Genomic DNA, 20,385 nt, shown 5'->3' with positions numbered 1-20,385 from the left:
CCCAGTAATGCATGAAGGCAGCAGACAGGATTTGTTCCTTCTTCAGCCTGCTTCCTTGTAGCCAGACATGCTCAGCTGTACAAGGTTGTACTTTGAAATAGCCAAGTGAACTGTTTTAAGCACCTTAGCTAGAGCACCTATGGATAATTGCATATACTCCAGTTGTATAAAAGTACATAATAATCCAATTTTGTTAATTCACAGAAGAGAAAATGCATCATAGATATCTAGGAAAGCATCTTATCCGTAAAATTTACCGAGTACCTATAATTGCCAATCACTCAAAAAACAAGACTTCCCTAAGCCCCTATGTAATTTTTCTTCCTGCCTGTACTCATTTTGAATCTGAATTTCATTCTTTGCAAAAGAAGATGAAAGTAGCATTCACTTGACCTCATGTCTGAATTACTTTACATCAAACACAGACTTTGGAAATAGATCTCATGAAAAAAAAAATTAAAAAAAAAGAAGATTGGAAGGAGCTGCTCTGGAGTAATTATGTCTAAATTATGCAATTATAGGCAATTTTTCATCTTCTCTGTACTTCTGGGAAACCGTGGTGGCATAGTGGTTAAGAGCTATGGCTGCTAACCAAAAGGTCGGCAGTTCATATCCACCAGGCATTCCTTGGAAACTCTATGGGGCAGTTCTACTCTGTCCTGTAGAGTCGATATGAGTCAGAATCAATGTGACGGCAATGGGTTTGGCTGGTTTGGTTGTACTTCTGTGTTTTCTAATTTGAAAACTCAGTAAACTTTTATTGTTTTTAGAATCTGTAAAGAAGACTCAATAATTGTTATAAAAAAGAAAAAAGTCAATAACTTGAATAGTCACTTTATAAAGGAGGAAATAGCTCATAAAACCTATAAATCTAAGTAATAAATTCCTATCACAGTGAATACATTCTTACCACACATATAAAACATCAAAAGATGACATTTGAAGCAACTCTTCCCATAACTGCAGCCCCATCCTGCAACTGGATTCCTCTTGGGTGATCTCAGAAATCGCTCCCTGGGTCCAGTCACTAAGAACTAGCCCCACACTGATGAGCACATTTTGCTGATGCAGAACTCTAGACAAATGTGGGCTCGTCCAGGGAGAATCAGATCCTTGATCTGAAATACTTTCTACCTACCCTGCCACTTGAGAGTAAAAATAATAATTGTACCTTATAAATATTCATGGTTGTTATTCAGAGATGACAGTTCATTCCCAAATACCTGGGTCCCTGGAAGTAGAATACTACGCTGTAGGATTGTTGCAGAAAATGTGCAAAATTGTAAGACGGCATGCTCCTCAGGGTTAGGGGAAGGGCAGAAATTGGAGCCCTGGGAGGCCAAGCTGAATGTGATCCTGTGTTTATCATAATTTTTATTGAGTTAAATCTGCTTCTAACGAGTATAAACATTTCCACCTGTCTCTTGAAAAAAGACGACCATAGGCCTTATGTACACTTAACCCCCCCGCCCCCTCCACCCCGTGGAGTCGATTCCAACTCGACACTTAGGGTCTATTATTTCCTATTTTTTAAATTTATCCTGAGATTTTATTTAGGGTCCCTCCTTTTTTAGTCAGCTGTAGAAATAAACTTTTATCAGCACCCTTTAAAAAGGTAGACCCCTAATTACAGACTAAGGAGCTCTGGTGGTGCAACGGCTAAGTACACCGCTGCTAACCTAAAGGTTGTCGGATTGAACCCCCTCCCCCCAGCAGCTGCACGTGGGAGAAAAACCGGACACATCTGCTTCTGTGAAGATGACAGCAAAGGAAACTATGGAGCTGTTCTACTCTGTAACACATGGGGTTGCCATGAGAAGGAATTGACTCAAAGACACCTAACAACAATTGCAAACTAGGTAGGGAGGGCCATAGAGGCATGTATAGAAGGAGCTAGAAATAGTAAAAATTATTTCGTTTTTAGAAAAATTCTTTTAAAGGATAAAGCTTTTACAAGAATAAAATCTAGCTTTGTATTTAGTCACTGTAATGTGTCCATAAGAAAGATAACTCTTGGAGACATCTGGACTTGGAAGGTTTAATGCTGGTTTTCTGTGCTAAACTGGAGGTCCAGTTTCTTCTTCTCACAGGATAAAGGTAAATAAATTGATGAGCACGATACTTATCTCTCAGCCATCCTAATCGTGGACAATTGTTTTATGTTTCCTCAGGAAACTCTTCAGGCCAGACTCCAGCAGATGTTCTTGGAAGGCCTAGATTAATTTCCCTACCACAGGATAGAAAATCAGAGCCTGGGGCTTCACCCCACACTCCTCCTCTCCCCATTCTTTACTGTGACCTTGGCACATGACCTCAACAATTGCCCTAAACTCAACTAGGGGTGTGTGTGTGTGCGCCCATGCGCGCACCCATGTACAAGTGGTTTAATTCAACAGCTCCCCACTTAGCCTTGAATTTCTGAGAGTTTGTTGAACACGAGCCTGGAACTGTTCAGGGAACATGACATGCCTCCATTTCACAGAGTTTGCTCCGTGTTCCTTATATCTCTGATGAGCCGTGTGGTCTTTGTTTTTTAAACTGAGGCTCAGACATGCGCAAGACAGTAGAGCATGTGGGGCTCAAACTACCCAGTGTCTTTTACTTCAATTAAAAAAAAAAAAGAAAGAAACCTGTTGCCAGCGAGTTGATTCCAACTCATAGTGACCGTACCAGACAAACTAGAACTGCCCCATAGGATCTCCAAACAGTGGCTGGTAGATTCAAACTGCTGACCTTTTGGCTAGCAGCCCAGCTCTTAACCACTGCACCACCAGGGCTCCCCTTCAAATTAAAGAACATACAAATTCCAATCTTCTTTTAATTTCCAGCTTTCTCCTCTCTGCCTCAGTGGGCACCTCTGAGAGCCACATTTACAACCTGAGTAACAAAGTCTTTGACCAGTTCCTCCCCCACCTCACCTCTGACGTGAGAGGGGCAGTGAGTGGGCCTTGTGGAGGCTGACTCCAAAGAGCCCTGAGAGGAGCTGGTGTTTACTGGAGGTTGAGTCAGGCCCAGACAACAGGGTTTCTGAGCAAATGAACTTTATTGTGGGGAAGTGCTCACTCAGGTTCGATGGTTAGCTCATAATGGACAGCTTCTTCAATGTTCTGAAGCAGGCGGGCTTCCCACTGCCTCACTCTCTCCATCTGTTGAAAGGAAAAGCAGTTCTGAGAATAGAGTCTACCCCATAGGAACATGTGTCTTTATTAGAGACCAACTCTTCCAATGTCCAGCTTGCTTGGGAGGAGAAAATTCACCCCACCAACCTTGGATCAGGTCAGCCTACAAGCCCCATGCACTGCACTGCCAGGCACAGTGACCGCAAACCTGAGTCAGTGTATGTCCAGTGGGCCAAATCTTGTACAGGAGCTAGGCAGCTGAGTGTGTAAAACGAGTGTGACAAGGACCAGACCAGAGAGCCATGCCCAATGACAAGGGCATGGAGGGAAAGCAGGTGGCCTGAGGGAGTGGAGGGAGTGGGAACAACGTACGTGGAGGAGGAACATCAGGGGCCTGTGGACACATGTCTGCAAAGCTTAGTTCTAGCAAATGATCTCCCAACTGTCCTCTAGAGCCCAGCTCTGCCAGAGAGGCCCCCTGTAGAGCAGCTGCAGCAGAAAAGAACCAAGGGGGACCCCAGACTGCTCATGGGAGATGGGGGGGTAGGAGCAATCCTGATGCGTAAACAATATCACAAGTCGAATGCTCTGTAGGACCCAGGGAGCCCTGGAGGGATTTCAGGTGCTTGGAAGGCTGCTTGGGGTGGACCAGAAAGGATGAGATTGGAGAGAGGAGAAGGGAAATGTGGCTGGAGTGAGCTGCTCAGGCAGGATGGGTCCACCTTTGGCCAGTGCACCTCCCACACACCACAGTAGGGTATAAAAATAGAAGCGAGGAGGAAGAGCAGTGTCAGTAGTGCAGGGTGGAATGTGAACAGGTGAGCAGCACCTGATTCAGCAGATCTGCAAGGGCTGAAAACCTCAGCCTGGTCAGAGGGGGACCAAGAGCAACTAGCTCCTAGGGTCAGAGGAGCCACAAGCTCCAGGCATCACTGCCAGACAGGCTGGAGACTGCAGGATGGGGGGAATGTCAGCAGGAGTCAGAGGTCAAACTTCAGGGGATGCTGGGCCAGAGTAGCTCAGGCCACTGTCATAGTCATGCAGGCTATGCAGGAGACACCATTCGGATCACAACCATCAGAGATCTGTACAGTTGTCATAATGATTGTCTAGCAGGTAGCTGTAAGATGCCTCAAGGAAGAGACAGTTGTCTCAGTGTGCATACAGCTGCCACATGGGCCAGTAGCAGCACTGCTTGTCTTGGGGACACCAGGCATAGCTGGGGGCAGGTGGGGTGCTACACTAGAAATTGGAGGGTTTGTGAAAATGTATACCCAACAAGGAGAACGGCAGGTCTCTTCCCTTCTTCAGCTCCCAGAACACTCCTGCCAGGTTTATCCCTCTGCCAGGAAGAGCAAGGAAATTCATCTGAGGGACACTGACCAGCAAGAGATTTATCAGCACAGGTAGGTCTCAGACAGTGAAAAGGCAACCTATCAGCTTGCCCCCTGTGGCATGGCTGCCTATGCAATGGCACGCAGAAGTTCTGAGTAGCAGTGTAATGCCCTGCTCCCCATATGAAAGGCAAGCAAACATGAGACCAGAGCAAACACAGCATATAGAATGTCAGAGACACCCACCCTACGGCCTATCCCTCCAGAAGGGTGAGCAATGACAAGGAAACAAGGAAAAAGGGCTACAACAAAGGAACTTCCTGGAATAGGAGAGAAGATAAAATCAGGGTATAAAACCTTGGAAGATAAAACAGAACCAAACCCAAATGCACTGCTGTTGAGCCAATTCCGACTCATAGCATCCCTATAGGACAGAGTAGAAGTGCCCCATAGGATTGTAAATCTTTACAGAAGCAGACTGTCATATCTTTCTTCTGTGGAACAGCTGATGGATTCAAACTGCTGACCTTTCAGTTCGCAGCTGAGCCCTTTAACTACTGCACCACTAGGGTTCCTTAGAACCAAGCAACGGTCCTAAATAGTGGTGTAAAAAGGCAAGATAGGAAATTTAAAATAAAATGTAAGAGAATCAATCCAGGATGTCTAACATCTACCTACCAAGAATTACATAGAGAGAATAGAGAAAATGGAGTCTAAAACTATAAATAGTACATGAGGAAGCAGAGCCAACATGGCACTACCGACAAGTACTACGTCGTCCCTCCACAGCAAAGACCTGAAAAACTAAGTAAGACAGAGACAAACGTCAGTCCTGGAACCCTAAGCATCAAATGAAGAGATAATGAAGTCAGCCAACCACCAAATGGAATAAGAAACTGACAGAAAACAGGGGGCGAGGAGAGATATGTGTGGAGGTTCTCTATCAGCTAACGCAGCTGGATTTGCCATCTTGGACTCCTGTTGAAGATCGGCAGAAGGGAGTATGGGAAAGCAACTTCATGAGCTCCCAGCAGGAGGCAGAGCACTTGGTAACGAGCAATACATGCTTTCCCACCCCCCACCCTTCTCCCCACTGCTGCTTGGCATCCACTGCTTCCTAGCTTGGCCGTCCAGGAAGAGCAGGGTCTGTGCTGCTTGGATTTGCCCTGCACACATCGGAGATTGGTGGACAGGGAGTACAGGAAAGCAGCTTCACGGAGCTTCCAGCAGAAGATAGAACACATGATAACCAGTGATATAAGCTTTCCCACCCCACCCTTCTTCCCCACAACCCTTGGCCTCCACTACTTCTCTCTGGCTGCAGTCTATAGGCTGGAAGGACCCGTGCCAGTTGGATTCGCCCTGCCCACACTGGCTGGTGCCATCAGTGCCATTTGTGTGTTGCTCTTTTCTGCTTCTTTTGCTTTCCTCCCTGCCTCTCACAACCTCCCACTCCTTTCTCTCAAACACCTGGCTCTGTGTGCCAGCTTTGGTTCTTCTTGAAAGGTTGTGAAGTGCCACTTGGCTGGGGAACTGCTTCCCCTGGACCACACTGCCACACTAGTGGGATTCCCTGGAGCCTTTTTGTTGTTGTTCTGTTTTTTTTTCTTTTTCTTTTTGTGACTTGGGAGCCCCTTCTAGGCAGGTTGTACTGCTTGGCTTCGGAGCCACTTCCCTGGTCTGTGCAGCCATGTCAGTGGGATTCCCTGGGGGCATTGACTTTTTTTTCCCACTTTGTTTTGTTCCGTTTTACTTTGTTTGTTTGGTTTCTTTTTCTTTTTGTGGCTTGGGAGCCCCTTCTAGCTAGGCTGTATTGCACAGCCTGGGAGCCACTTTCCTGGTCTTCGCAGCTGCACCAGTGGGATCCCTGGGGTCTTTTCTTTTTTTGTAATTTTTATTTATTATCTTTTTTTTTCTTTCTGTTTTTCTCCATTTCTCAGTTTCTTGTCTCTCCACTCCAATGACAAGCTCCCTTAGCACTCTTTTTTTTTGTTTATTTATTTTTGATTGTTTTTGGCTCTGGTTTCTCTTTCTTCTCTCTCTTCTTTGCTATACCCATGTTGCTCCACACATCACAACTTCCCACCTCCTTCCTGCCTACCTGCACCATGCCTGATCATCAACACCCCCGAGCAGCACAGGCACAGCCTACTGGAACCTGCCCTTCACTGATTCCCAGCTCTCCCTATCAGCCCTAGTACATGCCACAAACAACCCACCCTAGCCTCTCCCCTTCAGCTGGACTTGCCCTGATGCACCACAGCTGAGTGACTGGCCCTGCCCATTGGATAAAGAGGTGAAAAGTATCATGCCCACAGACAAGCAAACAAAAAGAATGCACAGCCTGCCTGCTCAGACATAAACAAAATTTTAAAAAAACAGGATGAAACAAACAAATCTACAATCAATAAACAAGTAACTAATAAAGATATGCCGAAGACAGCAGACAATATCAAAACATATTAAAAAAAAAAAAAAAAAGGACAGGATGGTTCCAGTAGACATCCAAATAAAATACCAGATGACTTTCCAGTAGAAGAAAAGGCACTAGAACTCCCTGATAGGGATTTCAAGTCTTTAATATTCAGAGCTATTCAAGAGTTGAAGCAAACAGACAAAAATGAGGAAAAAATAGACAAATTCATAGAAAGTGCACATATTCATGGAAAATACAGACAAAAAACGGAAGAATTCAGGAAGAAAAAGCCAAAATAAATTCACAACTAGAAATCATACAAAAACAACGATTAGAAACCCAAAAGATAAAAAATAAGATTTCAGAAACGGACATTGTCAGAGAAGGATGAGAAGCAGATTTGAAACAGTGGAAGATGGGATCAGCGAAATTGAAGAAAAACACTTAGATACAATTTTGTGTGAGGAAAAATCAGAAAAAAGAATGAGGAAAAATGAAGAAACCCTGAGAATGATGTGGTATACAATCAAAAGCAAAAATTTTGAGTCATTGGAGTTCCAGAACAGGGGGAGAAAATGGTAAACACAGAGAGGATCATTGAAAAATTGCTGACAGAAAACTTTCCTAATATCATGAAAGATGAAAAGCTGACCATCCAAGAAGCTCAACGAGCCCCACATAAGATAGACATATCATAGAAAATCACCAAGGCATATCATAATCACCCTTGCTAAAACTAAAGACAAAGAATCCTGAGAGCAGCTCGAGAAAAACAAAGTCACATGCAGAGGGGAAAAAAAATAAGACAAAGCTCTGAATATTTGGCAGAAACCATGCAGGCAAGAAAGCGATGGGATGACACATAAAACCTTGGAAGAAAAAAAAACTGCCAACCAAGAATAATATATCCTGCAAAACTCTCATTCAAATATGTTGGTGAAATTAGGACATTTCCAGATAAACAGAAATTAAAGGAATACGTAAAAATCAAACCAAACTTACAAGAATTATTAAACGGAGTCCTTTGGTTTGAGAACAAACACCAACAGACCATAGCCTGAATCTAGGACACAAAATTGTACCAGCTGGATACCAACTTAGGAAATGAACTCTCAAAGACTATCCAAAACAAACAAAAAAAAATTACGACAAGAACCAGAGAAGTTAATCTATAAATGACAACAATGTCAGAAAAATAAAAGAGGGAATAAATGGTGTAGGTATAGGACTTTCTAATGGAGAGAAAGTCAAGGCAATACCAAGTAACAATAGACTGGTTCAAACCTAGGAAGATAAGCATAAACTTCAAGGTAACCACAAAGGAAGTTAACAAACCTACTCATCAAAATAAAGAAGAAAACATAAAGTCACACACACACACACACAAAATCTACAAAAACAAATGAAAAAAAAAAAAGGTCCACACACAAAAGGAATTCAGTACAGGAGAGTAAGAGTAACAAAGAAAACATCAGCATCACACACACACAAAAAAAAGCCTACAAAATGACAGCAATAAACTCACACCTATCAATAATTACACTGAACGTAAATGGTCTAAATGCACCCATAAAGAGACAGAGTGACAGAATGGATAAAAAAAAAAAAAAAAAAAAAAAGGGACCCATAAATATGCTGTCTAAAAGAGACACACCTTAGAAACAAAGATGTAAATTTATTAAAAATCAAAGGATGGAAAAAATATATCAAGCAAAGAGCTACCAAAAAAGAGCAGAAGTGGCAATACTAATCTCAGAAAAAATAAGACTTTAAAATCCACCATGAAAGACAAAGAAGGGCACTATATAATGATTAAAGGGATGATCCATCATGATGACATAACTATAATAAACATCTATGCACCCAATGACAGGGCTCCAAAATACATAAAACAAACTCTAACAGCACTGAAAAGACAAATTGACAGTTCCACAATAATAGGAGATTTCAATGCACCACCCTTGGTAAAGGACAGAACACCTAGAAAGAAACTCAACAAAGATACAGAAGAGCTAAAGGGCACCGATCAGCCAACTTGACCTCATAGATATATATAGAACACCCCACCCAACAACTGCAAAGTACACATTCTTTTCCAACACACATGGAACGTCCTCCAGAAGAGACCACATCTTAGGCCACAGAGCAACCCTCAACAAAATTCAAAACACTGAGATAAAGTATCTTCTCTGACCACAATGCCGTCAAGGTAGAAATTAACAACAGGAAGAGTAGGAAAAAAAAAAAAAATCAGTCACATGGAGACTGAGTAACACCCTGCTTAAAAACCACTGGGTAATAGAAGAAATCAGAGATGGAATAAAAAAATTCCTAGAGTCAAGTGAAAATGAAAACACATCATACCAAAACCCTTGGGACACAGCAAAGGCTGTCCTCAGAGGTCAACTTATAGCAATAGATGCACACATCAAAAAAGAAAGGGACAAAATCATTAGCTATACAACTCGAGCAAATAGAGATCACAACTCGAGCAAATAGAGATCAGCAAAAAAAGCCAACAGCCACCAGAAGATAGGAAATAATAAAGATCAGAGCAGAAATAAATGAAATAGAGAGTAGAAAAACAACAGAAAGGATCAACAAATCCAAAAGTTCGTTCTTTGAAAGGAACAATAAAATCCACAAGCCACTGGCCAAATTGACAAAAGAAAAACAGGAGAGAACACAAATAACCCAAATAAGAAATTAAATGAGGGACATTACAACAGACTCAACTGAAAGAAAAAAAAAGGATCATAACAATATTATGAAAAGCTATACTCCAACAAATTGGAAAACCTAGAAGAAATGAACAAATTTCTAGAAACACATTACCTACCCAAACTAACACAAAATAATGTTGAAAATCTGAACAGATCCATAAAAAGAGATTGAAAAGATAATTTAAAAAGCTCCCCGCCCCCCAGCGCCCCACCAAAAAAAAAAAGCCCTGGCCCAGGTGGCTTCACTGGAGAATTCTACCAAACATTCAGAGAAGAGCTTACACCAGTACTACTCAAACTATTTCAGAACATAGAAAGGGAAGCGATACTTCTGAATTCATTCTATGATGCCAGCATAACCCTTATACAAAAATCAGGCAAAGACACCATAAAAAAAGAAAATTGCAGCCCAATATCTCTCACAAATATAGATGCAAAAATTCTCAACAAAATTCTAGCCAATAGAATTCACCATTGTATCAAAAAAAAAAAAAAATACACCACGAGTAGCATTCATACCAGGTATGCAAAGAGGGTTCAACGTTAGAAAATTAGTCAACATAATCCACCACATAAATAATCACATGATCATGTCAATCGATGTAGAAAAGGCATTCAACAAAGTCCAAACACCCATTCCTGATAAAAACTCTCAATAAAATAGGTATAGAAGGGAAATTTCTCAACCTAAAAAAAAAAAAAAAAAATTTTTTTTTTTTTTAATAAAGGGCATCTATGCAAAACCAATGGCCAACATAATTTTTAATGGAGAGAGGCTGAAAACATTCCCCTTGAGAACGAGAACAAGACAAGAATGCCCTTTATCACCACTCCTATTTAACGTTGTGTTGGAAGTTCCAGCTAGAGCAATAAGGCAAGAAAAAGGAATAAAGGGCATCCAAATCCATAATGAAGTTAAACTGTCCCTATTTGCGGATGATATACTATACATAGAAACTCCAAAAGACTCCACAAGAAAACTACTGAATCTAATAGAAAGATTCAGCAGAGTAGCAGGATACAAGCTAAACATACAAAAATCATTTGGATTCCTACAGACCAATAAACAGAATGATGAAAAGGAAGCCAGGAAAACAATACCATTTATAATAGCCCCTAAGAAAATAAAATACTTAGGAATAAATCTAACCAGAGATGTAAAAGACCTATACAAAGAAAACTACAAAACACTACTGCAAGAAATCAAAAGAGATCTACGTAAATGGAAAAACATACCATGCTCATGGATAGGTAGACTCAACTTTGTGAACATGACAATTCTACCAAAAGAAATTTACAAATACAATGCAATCCAAATACCAACAACATTCTTTAAAGAGGTGGAAAAACTAATCATTAACTTTATATGGAAAGGGAAGATGCCCTGGATAAAAAAACACTACTGAAGAAGAATAAAGTAGGAGGACTAGCACTACCTGCCCTCAGAACCTACTATACAGCTATAGTAGTCAAAACAGCCTGGTACTGGTACAACAACAGATACCTTGACCAATGGAACAGAATTCAGAACCCAGATGTAAATCCATCCACCTATAGTCACCTGATCTTTTACAAGGGCCCAAAGTCCATCAAATGGGGAAAAGACAATCTTCTTAACAAACAGTGCTGGCAAAACTGGATGTCCATCTGCCAAAATAAACAAATAAATAAATAATAAACAGGACTAATACCTCACACCATGCATGAAAACTAATTCAAGATGGATCAAAGACCTAAATATAAAGTCAAAAACTATAAAGTTCTTATAAGAAAATATAGGATCAATGCTTGAGGCCGTAACACACAGCATTAACAGGATACAAACCGTAACCAGCTATACGCAAACTCCAGAAGATAAGCTAGGTAACTAGGATCTTCTAAGAATTAAACACTTATGCTCATCAAAAGACTTCACCAAAAGAACAAAAAGAGAACCTACAGACTGGGAAACAAATTTTAGCTATTACAAATCTCTAAAATCTACAGGAAAATCCAACATTTCTACAACAAAAAGACAAATAATCCAATTAAAAAATGGGCAAAGGAAATGAATAGACACTTCACCAAAGAAGACATTCAAGTGGCTAACAGACACATGAGGAAATGCTCAGGAAACTACAATGAGATACCATCTCACCCCAGCAAACTAACAGGAATCAAAAAAACAGGAAATAACAAATGTTGGAGAGGCTGCAGGGAGATCAGAATTCTTTTGCACTGCTGGTGGGAATGCAAAGTGATACAGCCACTGTAGAAAATGATATGGCACTTCCTTAGCAAGTTAGAGATAGAATACCATATGACCCAGCAATCCCACTCCTAGGAATATATCCTAGAGAAATAAGAGTGGTCACATGAATAGACATATGCACAATCATGTTCATCACAGCATTGTTCACAATAGCAAAAAGATGGAAACAACCTAGATGCCCATCAACAGAAGAATGGATAAACAAACTATTGTATGTACACGCAGTGGGGTATTATACAACGATAAAGAACAATGATGAATCTGTGAAGCATCTCAGAACATGGTTGAATCTGGAGGTCATTATGCTGAGTGTGATAAGTCAATCGCTAAAGTACAAATATTGTATGAGAACACTACTGTAAAAACTCATAAAAAGGTTACACCAAAAAAGAAACAATCTTTGATGGTTACGAGGGAGGGGAGGGGTGAGGATAGAAGAACACTAGATAGACAATAGATAAGTGGTAACTTTGGTGAAGGGTAAGAAAGTACACAATACTGGGGAAGACAGCACAGCTTAACTAAGGCAAGGTCATGAAGCTCCATAGACACATCCAAACTCCCCGAGGGACTGAATTACTGGGCTGAGGGCTGTGGGGACCATGGCCTTGGGGAACACCTAGCTCAATTGGCATAACATATTCTATAAAGAAAATGTTCTACATTCTACTTTGGTGAGTAGCATCTGGGTCTTAAAAGACTGTGAGTGGCCATCTAAGATTCTCCATTGGTCTCACCCCTTTAGGAGCAAGGAAGAATGAAGAAAAGTAAAGATATAAGGGAAAGATTAGTCCAAAGGTCTAACGGACCACAGCTACCATGGCCTCCACCAGACTGAGTCCAGTACAGCTAGATGGTACCCAGCTACCACCACCGACTGCTCTGACAGGGATCACAATAGTAATCCTGGACAGAGCTGGAGAAAAATGTAGAATAAGATTCTAACTCACAGTAAAGACCAGACTTACTGGCCTGATAGAGACTGGAGAAATCCCGAGAGCATGGCCTCTGGACGCCCTTTTAGCTCAATAATGAAGTCACTCTCAAGGTTCCCTCCTCAGCCAAAGATGAGACAGGCCTATAAAACAAAACGAGGCTAAAGGGGCACAACAGCCCAGAGGCAAGGACTAAAAGGCAGGCCCGGGCAGGAAAACTGGTAATATGGAACCCAAGGTCAATAGGGGAGAGTGTTGATATATCGTGGGATTGTTAACCAATGTCATAAGACAATATTTGTATTAACTATTTAATGAGAAACTAGTTTGTTCTGTAAACCTTCACCTAAAGTACAATTAAAAAACAAAAAAAAAGAGGGAGGGAGAGAGAGAGAAAAAAAAGGAATACTGCATGAAAACTACTCACAAGTGAAAGGGCCATGGAGTGCCCAGCATGAACTATCCCATGAAATGTCATCAGTATGAAACTCAGCAACACTAAGAACAAAAGGGGGTCATGTGAGAGGCTGGGGGTGGGGTGGGAATGTGGAGAAAGTGAGTTATATAAAAGGAGCCAGAAGATGGTGGTGCAATGCCTTCAGAATTCCAAGTTCTCCAAACTACCAATGTAAACCCTGTTGCCATCAAGTCAACTCCTACTCCTAGTGACCCTAAAGGACAGAGCAGAGCTGCCTCATAGGGTTTTCGAGGAGTAGCTGGTGGATTTGAACTGCTGACCTTTTGGTTAGCAGTCAACCATCAATGTGAAGAGGAAAGAAGACAAAGGAGAATTCTCCAAAAACGTGCCCCTTCTCAGGAAGCTAATAGAAGATACTATGAGACTCATGGTGATCCCATATGTGCAGAGAACTTCTCCATATGGCTTTCAAGACTGTGACCTTTCAGAAGCAGGTCACCAGGCCTTTCTTCCAAGGCACCTCTAAAGGGGTTTGAACTGCCAACCTTTCAGGTAGTAGCCATGTGCTTAACTATTTGCACCAACCAGGACGGGAAGATGAAACCTATCAAAATGAGAGAATAGACCAACACAGGGATCCAGGAGGCAGACAATGGTCAGCCAGAGTCATTTGATGCTGGAGGATGGAATCCACAGGTGGTATGTAGATAAACAAGAAAAGTTTTCCACACACTTACATTCCTATCCCTACTTCATCCTTAGTATAACTGAGCCAGGCATCTGTAGACAAAGATTGAAGAGCATATGTTAAAGGGAGTAGCACCTTGTTAGAGTGTCGGGACTATAGGGAATTTTCCCTTCTGTGGCACTGGGTTTTTTGTTTTTGGGTGGTGGGGTTACACGGTTTAATGGTACAAAGCTAACAGATGGTGACTGCACATTCACCCCTAAGCACCCAGCTGGGAGGACACACACTACGTGCTCTGAGGTTTCCCTGCAGAGCCATAGGCCAGGGAGACTGGAGGCAGGTCAGGCCAGCCCAGCTTCCATGAATCTCCCCTGCACCCAACAGAGGGCTTCTTTTTCCCATCAGCTTCAACAGCTGAATTCCTGCCAGGTACCACGTGCTGTGGTAAAGATGGTACACTTGTCCTCTTGTGTAATCCTGGGAAATGTGCAAGAGAAGCATCTTTTCCAATGAAAAGGTAAAGATGGTCCTCTGTTCTGTCAGTTCACTGGCCACAGGGGTTGGGAGACTGTGATACTAGTGAAGGAGCATTGCTATCCCAAAGGCCTGTGCTGAGGAAGGGGCTCCAGGGAGGGACAGAGGAGCTGCCCTCAATGAGGCCCTCAGAAATCAAGGACTACACCAAGAATATTTAACAACCTTCTTCTTGAGGTTTCAGAACAGAATGAAAGAAGCCACCAAAAGACACACCCAAGGGGGGGGGGGGGCGGTGAGAAGCAGATTTCTTTTAGAAGAGGTAAATTTCTGTTATTTACATAATAGGTCTTTCCTGCCATTCAGCGTTTCTGCTAAGGCCTCAAAGCTGGACAGAGCTGGCTCTCGGATTCTTGTCGGCCAAAGATTGACGTCAGGGCATCCAGACCTGCTGCTGGTTTACAAAGAGCAGGCTCATTCTTTGAACCTCAAATCCTATCCAGAGAATGTAGGGATTAAAGTGATGCCTCAGGTTAGAGAACTTTCTTGGGACAAATGCCAGGAAGGAAGATGGCAGGCTAGAGCTGGACAGCCCCTGTCTGAGTCCTGAGTGACCCTGACAAGCTGTCTAACCTTTCCCTCTGTCCTTATCTGTAGGATGGGGCTGTGTCAGTCCACAAGGCCCAGGGCAGTGGAAGGGTGAATCTCTCACACAGCACTGGTGTCTGTAAGCCCTCCCAATATCTCTTTCCCTTTCTTAATGGGCAGCTTCAGGCATGCCTCAGTCCCTGTTCGAGGGCCCGGAACGGGGGTGGAAGAGGAGCAAAGCCTACCACTGCCGCCTTCTTCTTCAGGTCCCTTTTATTCCTTCTAGCCCTGTTGGTGTTGGAAATCCCAGGCCACCCCACAGGCCTGCTCTGTGCTCGGGGAGACACGCTCTTCTGCTTTGTGGATGATGTGGTGGAGGTGGGTGGTTCTTCCTCAGGAGCTAATAGGCCCCCGTCAGGCCCTAACTGGCCACTGTACTCCTTGGAGGCTGAGACAGTGGACAGCCTCCTCTGCCTAAAGGAGGCTTTGAAGCTCAGCCCTGTCAGGTGGGATGAGAGGTCCTGGAAGGAATGTGTAGGCATTGGGGATGCCTCCGCACGCCCCCCATTACTCAGGGAGGAAATCTCTCCCAGGGGCCTCATGCTGTGGCTCAGCTTGCTGTCTTCAGGGGTGCTGTGCTTTATGAGCTTTCTCAAGGGTGATCCAGTTGCTAGAGATGCATTCTCTCCCTCAGACAAGTTCCACCCAGGAATCTGCAAAGCGAAAACACAGAGGGCCAGCTTCATAAGCGGAATATTTTCATTTAATTACAACCACCACCGGAAGTGGGGGGTGAGTGCAGTGTTGAGGTACAGTAATGACAGACACTGAGATTTAACCTGGGACCAGGACAGGACCGCAATCATTCTGTGCTCACCTTGCCATTATTATTATTATTATTACTTTGGTCAAAACTTTAAGCATCAGTCAAAAATGTGTTTGTTTTTTAAGGACAGGAAGAACAAATGATTTTCAGGTAACAAAAGTTTAAGGAAAAAATCGAAAACTGTCTATTAAATCACCTCAAGATACATTTAAAAAAAACAACAACAAAGAAAGCCGTAGGAAAATGCTGCAGCTTTTGTACTTGAATAAGCCAAGCCATCACAGCAGGCAGCTAGTGCTGACGGCTAGCAGGAAGTCGTGATGTAATTACTGGAAAAAAACACTTTACTATTCAAATCCCAAGCCCAATTATGATTGTAGCAATTCAATCACGGCCAATTTTTTCTTCCAAAAAAAAAGCTCTGATTAAGCCATTCATTCTCCTGTTACTCACAACCTCTTTTGAGATATTGAGGTGCTATACTTAGCAAACCTATTTGTTTTCACCATGAGGCATGTACCTTTGCAGTGTTCCTTCAGAACTTCTCACGTCAAAACATTGTGACAACAGACTTCGCAATTCTATTTTTTGTAACGATGTCTCATCAATCTTTTAGACACATATGCTAAATCATGCTGCAAGCTAGCGTTGCAGCGTGTCCAGCAAATGTATAGAGAGTTGACGTAACTTCCAAAGCAATGACGGATTTTCTATTCTATGTTTAACCCACTCGAAAGGAACAATTCATTCATGCATTTATCTTTTTGGTAACAAGAATAACATTTTCCTGTTACAATGTCCATCGCAGCCCACTGCATCCAAAAACTGATAAGGAAGCCATTGTCACAGAATAGAGGAGGGACTGCCACTTTTCCAAAAGAATAAAACTTTAAAAATGGAATGATTATGACATTTCCAGATGCCTGCTAATACTCTATGATTAGTAATGATATGTCAATTGCCTGGACAGAGCCAGCAACCAACAGGAGCCCAGAATTCAGTAAAAAGTTAAAGGGTAATGACTATATGATCTAAGTGTCCATTTTCTCAGGACTGTCTTCTGCAAGGAAAATGATTACAGTGTCTTCAGTAAGTGCGAGGAATAATGTCCCCAAGGTAACAGAATAACAAGTCCCACACTGCTACCCTTTCACAGACACATCAAAACAAGCAGAAACTGTCAGAACTAGCCTTATTAGAGCTCTGGTGAACAGTTGGGGGTTCATAGAAACCAAGTGAAAGCTTGTCAAAATGGTAGGAAAGCTTTGTTGCTTTTTGATACCCCTGTATCTGCTCAGAAGCCAGCTTGAAGCAGCAGCCAGGTTTCTAGCTTGGGAGCCTGATCCCTGGTTCTGGAGGGAAAGCAGCACAACTTCTTCATACATTATTCTGTTTGTTCAAATTGGTCCAGTGGCTACCTAAAATACTGACACAAAGTGCTAGTCTGTGTTTCATCCCTCTCAGAGGTCCCTCAGGGCAGAGGAGTGGTGGGCATGACCTGTGGCACTGAAAGGCAAACTGAGAAGACTGTGGCCCAAGGCAAAAGAGGGCAATTCGGGCCAAGGTCAAAAAACATGAGAGTTTCTTTGGAAAACTGAGGCATTCAAAGACACAGTGTGTAATTTGGAGAGGCATATGCATGCCCAGGGCAAGAAGCCTGCCCAGATAAGAAGACCTGAGGAAATCCGAGCTTCCACCTCAGGCTGATCTCTAGGCCCATGGTTAGCAGGGCTAAATGTTGAAGGAGGGCCCCAGCACAGAGCCAATTTGAAAACCTGATAAGAGGCGACTTTTTGTTTGTTTCCTTCCTGCCTATTGTTTTTCTTTCTCTTTCTTGTTTCCCCTTTTCTTTTCAACCTCATAATTCAAGAAAATCTGTGTTACAATATTAGCTGAACACAAGTTAAAAGAACAGAGACTTCAGCAACTCACACAACAAGGAATTCAGTCTTTGCAAAAATAGCTTGGAAAAGTCACTAAACCATTGGATTACTATAGCTTTCAACAGTCCCTTAGCACTCTCCTCGCCACAGCCTCCTGGCTTACCCACGGTATCATGTATAAACATGGGCCTCCTTCATTCAGTTCAATCGCAAATTGAGCAGAGATTGTCTTGCTCACCTTCCTTGCTAATGCTTTACCTGATGCTCTGAGCAGAGAGCATGTAGCTCAGTCCACTTAGAATCTGCCTAGGTTGGGCATGGCAGGAAAACGAGGACCACAACCTGGTCTGTAGGTGGGGCATGACCATTTTGCTCATCTCAAAGGTGCAAGTGAGAGAGTCAGCTACCACAACAAATTGGAGGTACAGTGCACCATGAAGACGAAGCCAAAGGCAGAGGGAGACCCAAGGGCAGACCAGGAGCAGAATCTGAACTCATAGGGTGGCTGAGAGACTAGATTCAACCTCTTCTCAGGGGAACATTAAAGTCACTGAGCATGGAATCCACTGGGGGTTGTAAAAAAACAGCAGGGCAGGGCAAGACTCTTCCCAAGGAAGAGACACAGGCAGGCAAGTGAGGAGGCTAAGCTTCAAGGAAACCTACAAATCAAGTCAAATAAGGAAAATGAGCCAAGAAAAAAAAAAAAAAAAAAACCCTTCAGGAAATTTAATAAGTATGTTTAGGTGCTTTTATGAATTTGACCTTAAACCAAAAAAGCCAAACCCAGTGCCGTCGAGTCTATTCCAACTCATAGCGACCCTATAGGACAGAGTAGAACTGCCCCCATAGAGTTTCCAAGGAGCGCCTGGCGGATTTGAACTGCTGACTCTTTGGTTAGCAGCCGTAGCACTTAACCACTATGCCACCAGGGTTTCCATATGTTTATTAATTAGATGTGAATAAGCAAACCTTAAAACGGGCTGCTTTGCATGATCGAAATGGTTAATCCCAGACTTAAATTGATATTCTATTTTATTAAGCTACAAATAGGTTTGAAGCCTGCCTCTGCCTTCTACAAAAGACAAGTTGCCTTCCTGTGAAAGTGAACAAAGAGTGTAGAAAACTGAGTGCTCTCAGTAAATGCCTAGGCTCTAACTCACTCCCTCATAGCCAGAGCGGCAATGTTTACATGTTAAAAGGCTTCAAGTTGGAGCTAATCTAATCTCTCTCCTAACACAATGGTAGACTTTTACATTTCAAGGACTCCAACAGGGTTAACTACGCCTACAATCAATCACTGCTTGCTTTAGAAATACTGCCTTAGTCAATTTGTATCAGGAAATAAAAGATTTCTTTTAGGCTAGAAATTGATGTTAGGAAAGTTTATAGCTTGACAATCCCTTGTATCACCTTGACGTGAAACCATTTTGCCTTCATTTGCTCTGTCTGATAAGTACCTCACTGTTCTCGCTGCAAGCAAGACCACATGCTGTAGCCTTTTGTTTGAGTGGCTTTGTCTCTCCATTTCCTGGAATGATTTTGTCTTTTTTTTCTTCACTCAAATTCATGTTTTAATTTTTTGCAATGCATCATTCTAGTGTTCTCACTAGGACAGGTATCAGGAGAAATAAAGCTATAGTAGAAGTGAAAGAATGAAAATATTAGAAACTGTTTCTAGGTAAAAGTAATAATATAAAAACTAAGACAGGAGTAGGCGATACACAGACCATGCTTAAGTCTGCTAACATTTCTACAATAATTATTTAAAGTGACAAAAGCAATAAAGAAAGAACCAAGAATTGTTTCATTGTTACTAGGCATTATGGATTGATAAATGCTAAAAAGATAAACAGAAATCAGGGTTATATGAACTTCCAACTTAGAAATAACCACAAGAGAAATGAAGGCAGATGTAAAACCTTTAAATCATTAGAATGAAAATACACTGTCATAGCGCAAAATCACAGAGTCTGCTTAAAGTAAAAGCAAAAGAGGTTATTGAGGGACAGAGTGAGTCAGGGTGGCACAGAGAAACCAGGCAGTTACAAAGTGCTCCCCCAGTCAGAGGCCAGGCAGGCTTTAAATGTTAAAATATCAGGAACTAACAGTAAAAAAAAAAAACTATTCTGATTGGCTAGCTAAAGAAAGTTCTCCTGATTGGTTATTTTCGGTAAATCACTAAGGACATGGCCAGGCAAGTTCCTTGTGTAAGCACCTTTCTGCATACTAGTTAATCCACTTTTAACCACATTATTTCTGAGGGTAAGCTGCCCCTCCCTTGTTTACCCACCAATAGTCATGGGTCACCTCAGAAGCAGAAGCAGAGCCAGGACAAAATGGAGTCCAAGTCAGATCTTGTGTAAGCCACTTCAGTCATGCCTAGTACCCCAGATTTTAGAGTGCCCCTATACAACTTTTTCTATACAATACAAAGAGAAAACACAAAGTATTGAAAGAAAATCATATATTTCCTCATTAAAACTGTTGAATAGAAAAATCAATAACAGATATCTTACTTTGATTTGAAGGTTTTTCTTATTCATGAAACCATAAAATGCCTGATCTGAACTACAGAAGCCTACCAGAAACTGCTCTACAGCAATGTAAATTTGTCTTAATCTGCTAGAAAAGGATATTGTCAAACCATTACCTCCTAATTTAAATCTCAAAAATCATTATGCAGCTGGTGGGTAGAGGGCCAAACTGTTAGCAGCTACGCCAGAAGTAAAC

At 42.2% G+C, this 20,385-nt stretch overlaps 1 protein-coding gene across 1 annotated transcript; it reads right to left on the bottom strand.

Moving 5' to 3' along the window:
• Positions 1–3,024: 3,024 nt before the first annotated feature.
• Positions 3,025–15,866, bottom strand: CCDC201 (coiled-coil domain containing 201). The gene is made up of 2 exons (XM_064290390.1): positions 15,192–15,866; positions 3,025–3,146 (listed from the first exon to the last, which is right to left on the bottom strand). Exons 1-2 carry the CDS (start codon positions 15,690–15,692, stop codon positions 3,060–3,062), a joined length of 588 nt encoding a protein of 195 aa, XP_064146460.1. The 5' UTR covers positions 15,693–15,866; the 3' UTR covers positions 3,025–3,059.
• Between the last annotated feature and the right edge of the window lie 4,519 nt (positions 15,867–20,385).

This window comes from Loxodonta africana, chromosome 8 (assembly GCF_030014295.1).
Source record: "Loxodonta africana isolate mLoxAfr1 chromosome 8, mLoxAfr1.hap2, whole genome shotgun sequence".
In the NCBI taxonomy this organism is placed as follows: domain Eukaryota; kingdom Metazoa; phylum Chordata; class Mammalia; order Proboscidea; family Elephantidae; genus Loxodonta; species Loxodonta africana.
This window is presented reverse-complemented; position numbering and strand designations above follow the sequence as displayed.

Excerpts from the sequence above, each read along its gene's own strand:
- CCDC201 (XM_064290390.1), bottom strand. The coding sequence starts at position 15,692 with ATGAAGCTGGCCCTCTGTGTTTTCGCTTTGCAGATTCCTGGGTGGAAC. Across the intron at positions 3,147-15,191 it reads TGAAGAAGAAGGCGGCAGTG|ATGGAGAGAGTGAGGCAGTG; the intron begins GTAGGCTTTGCT and ends TCCTTTCAACAG.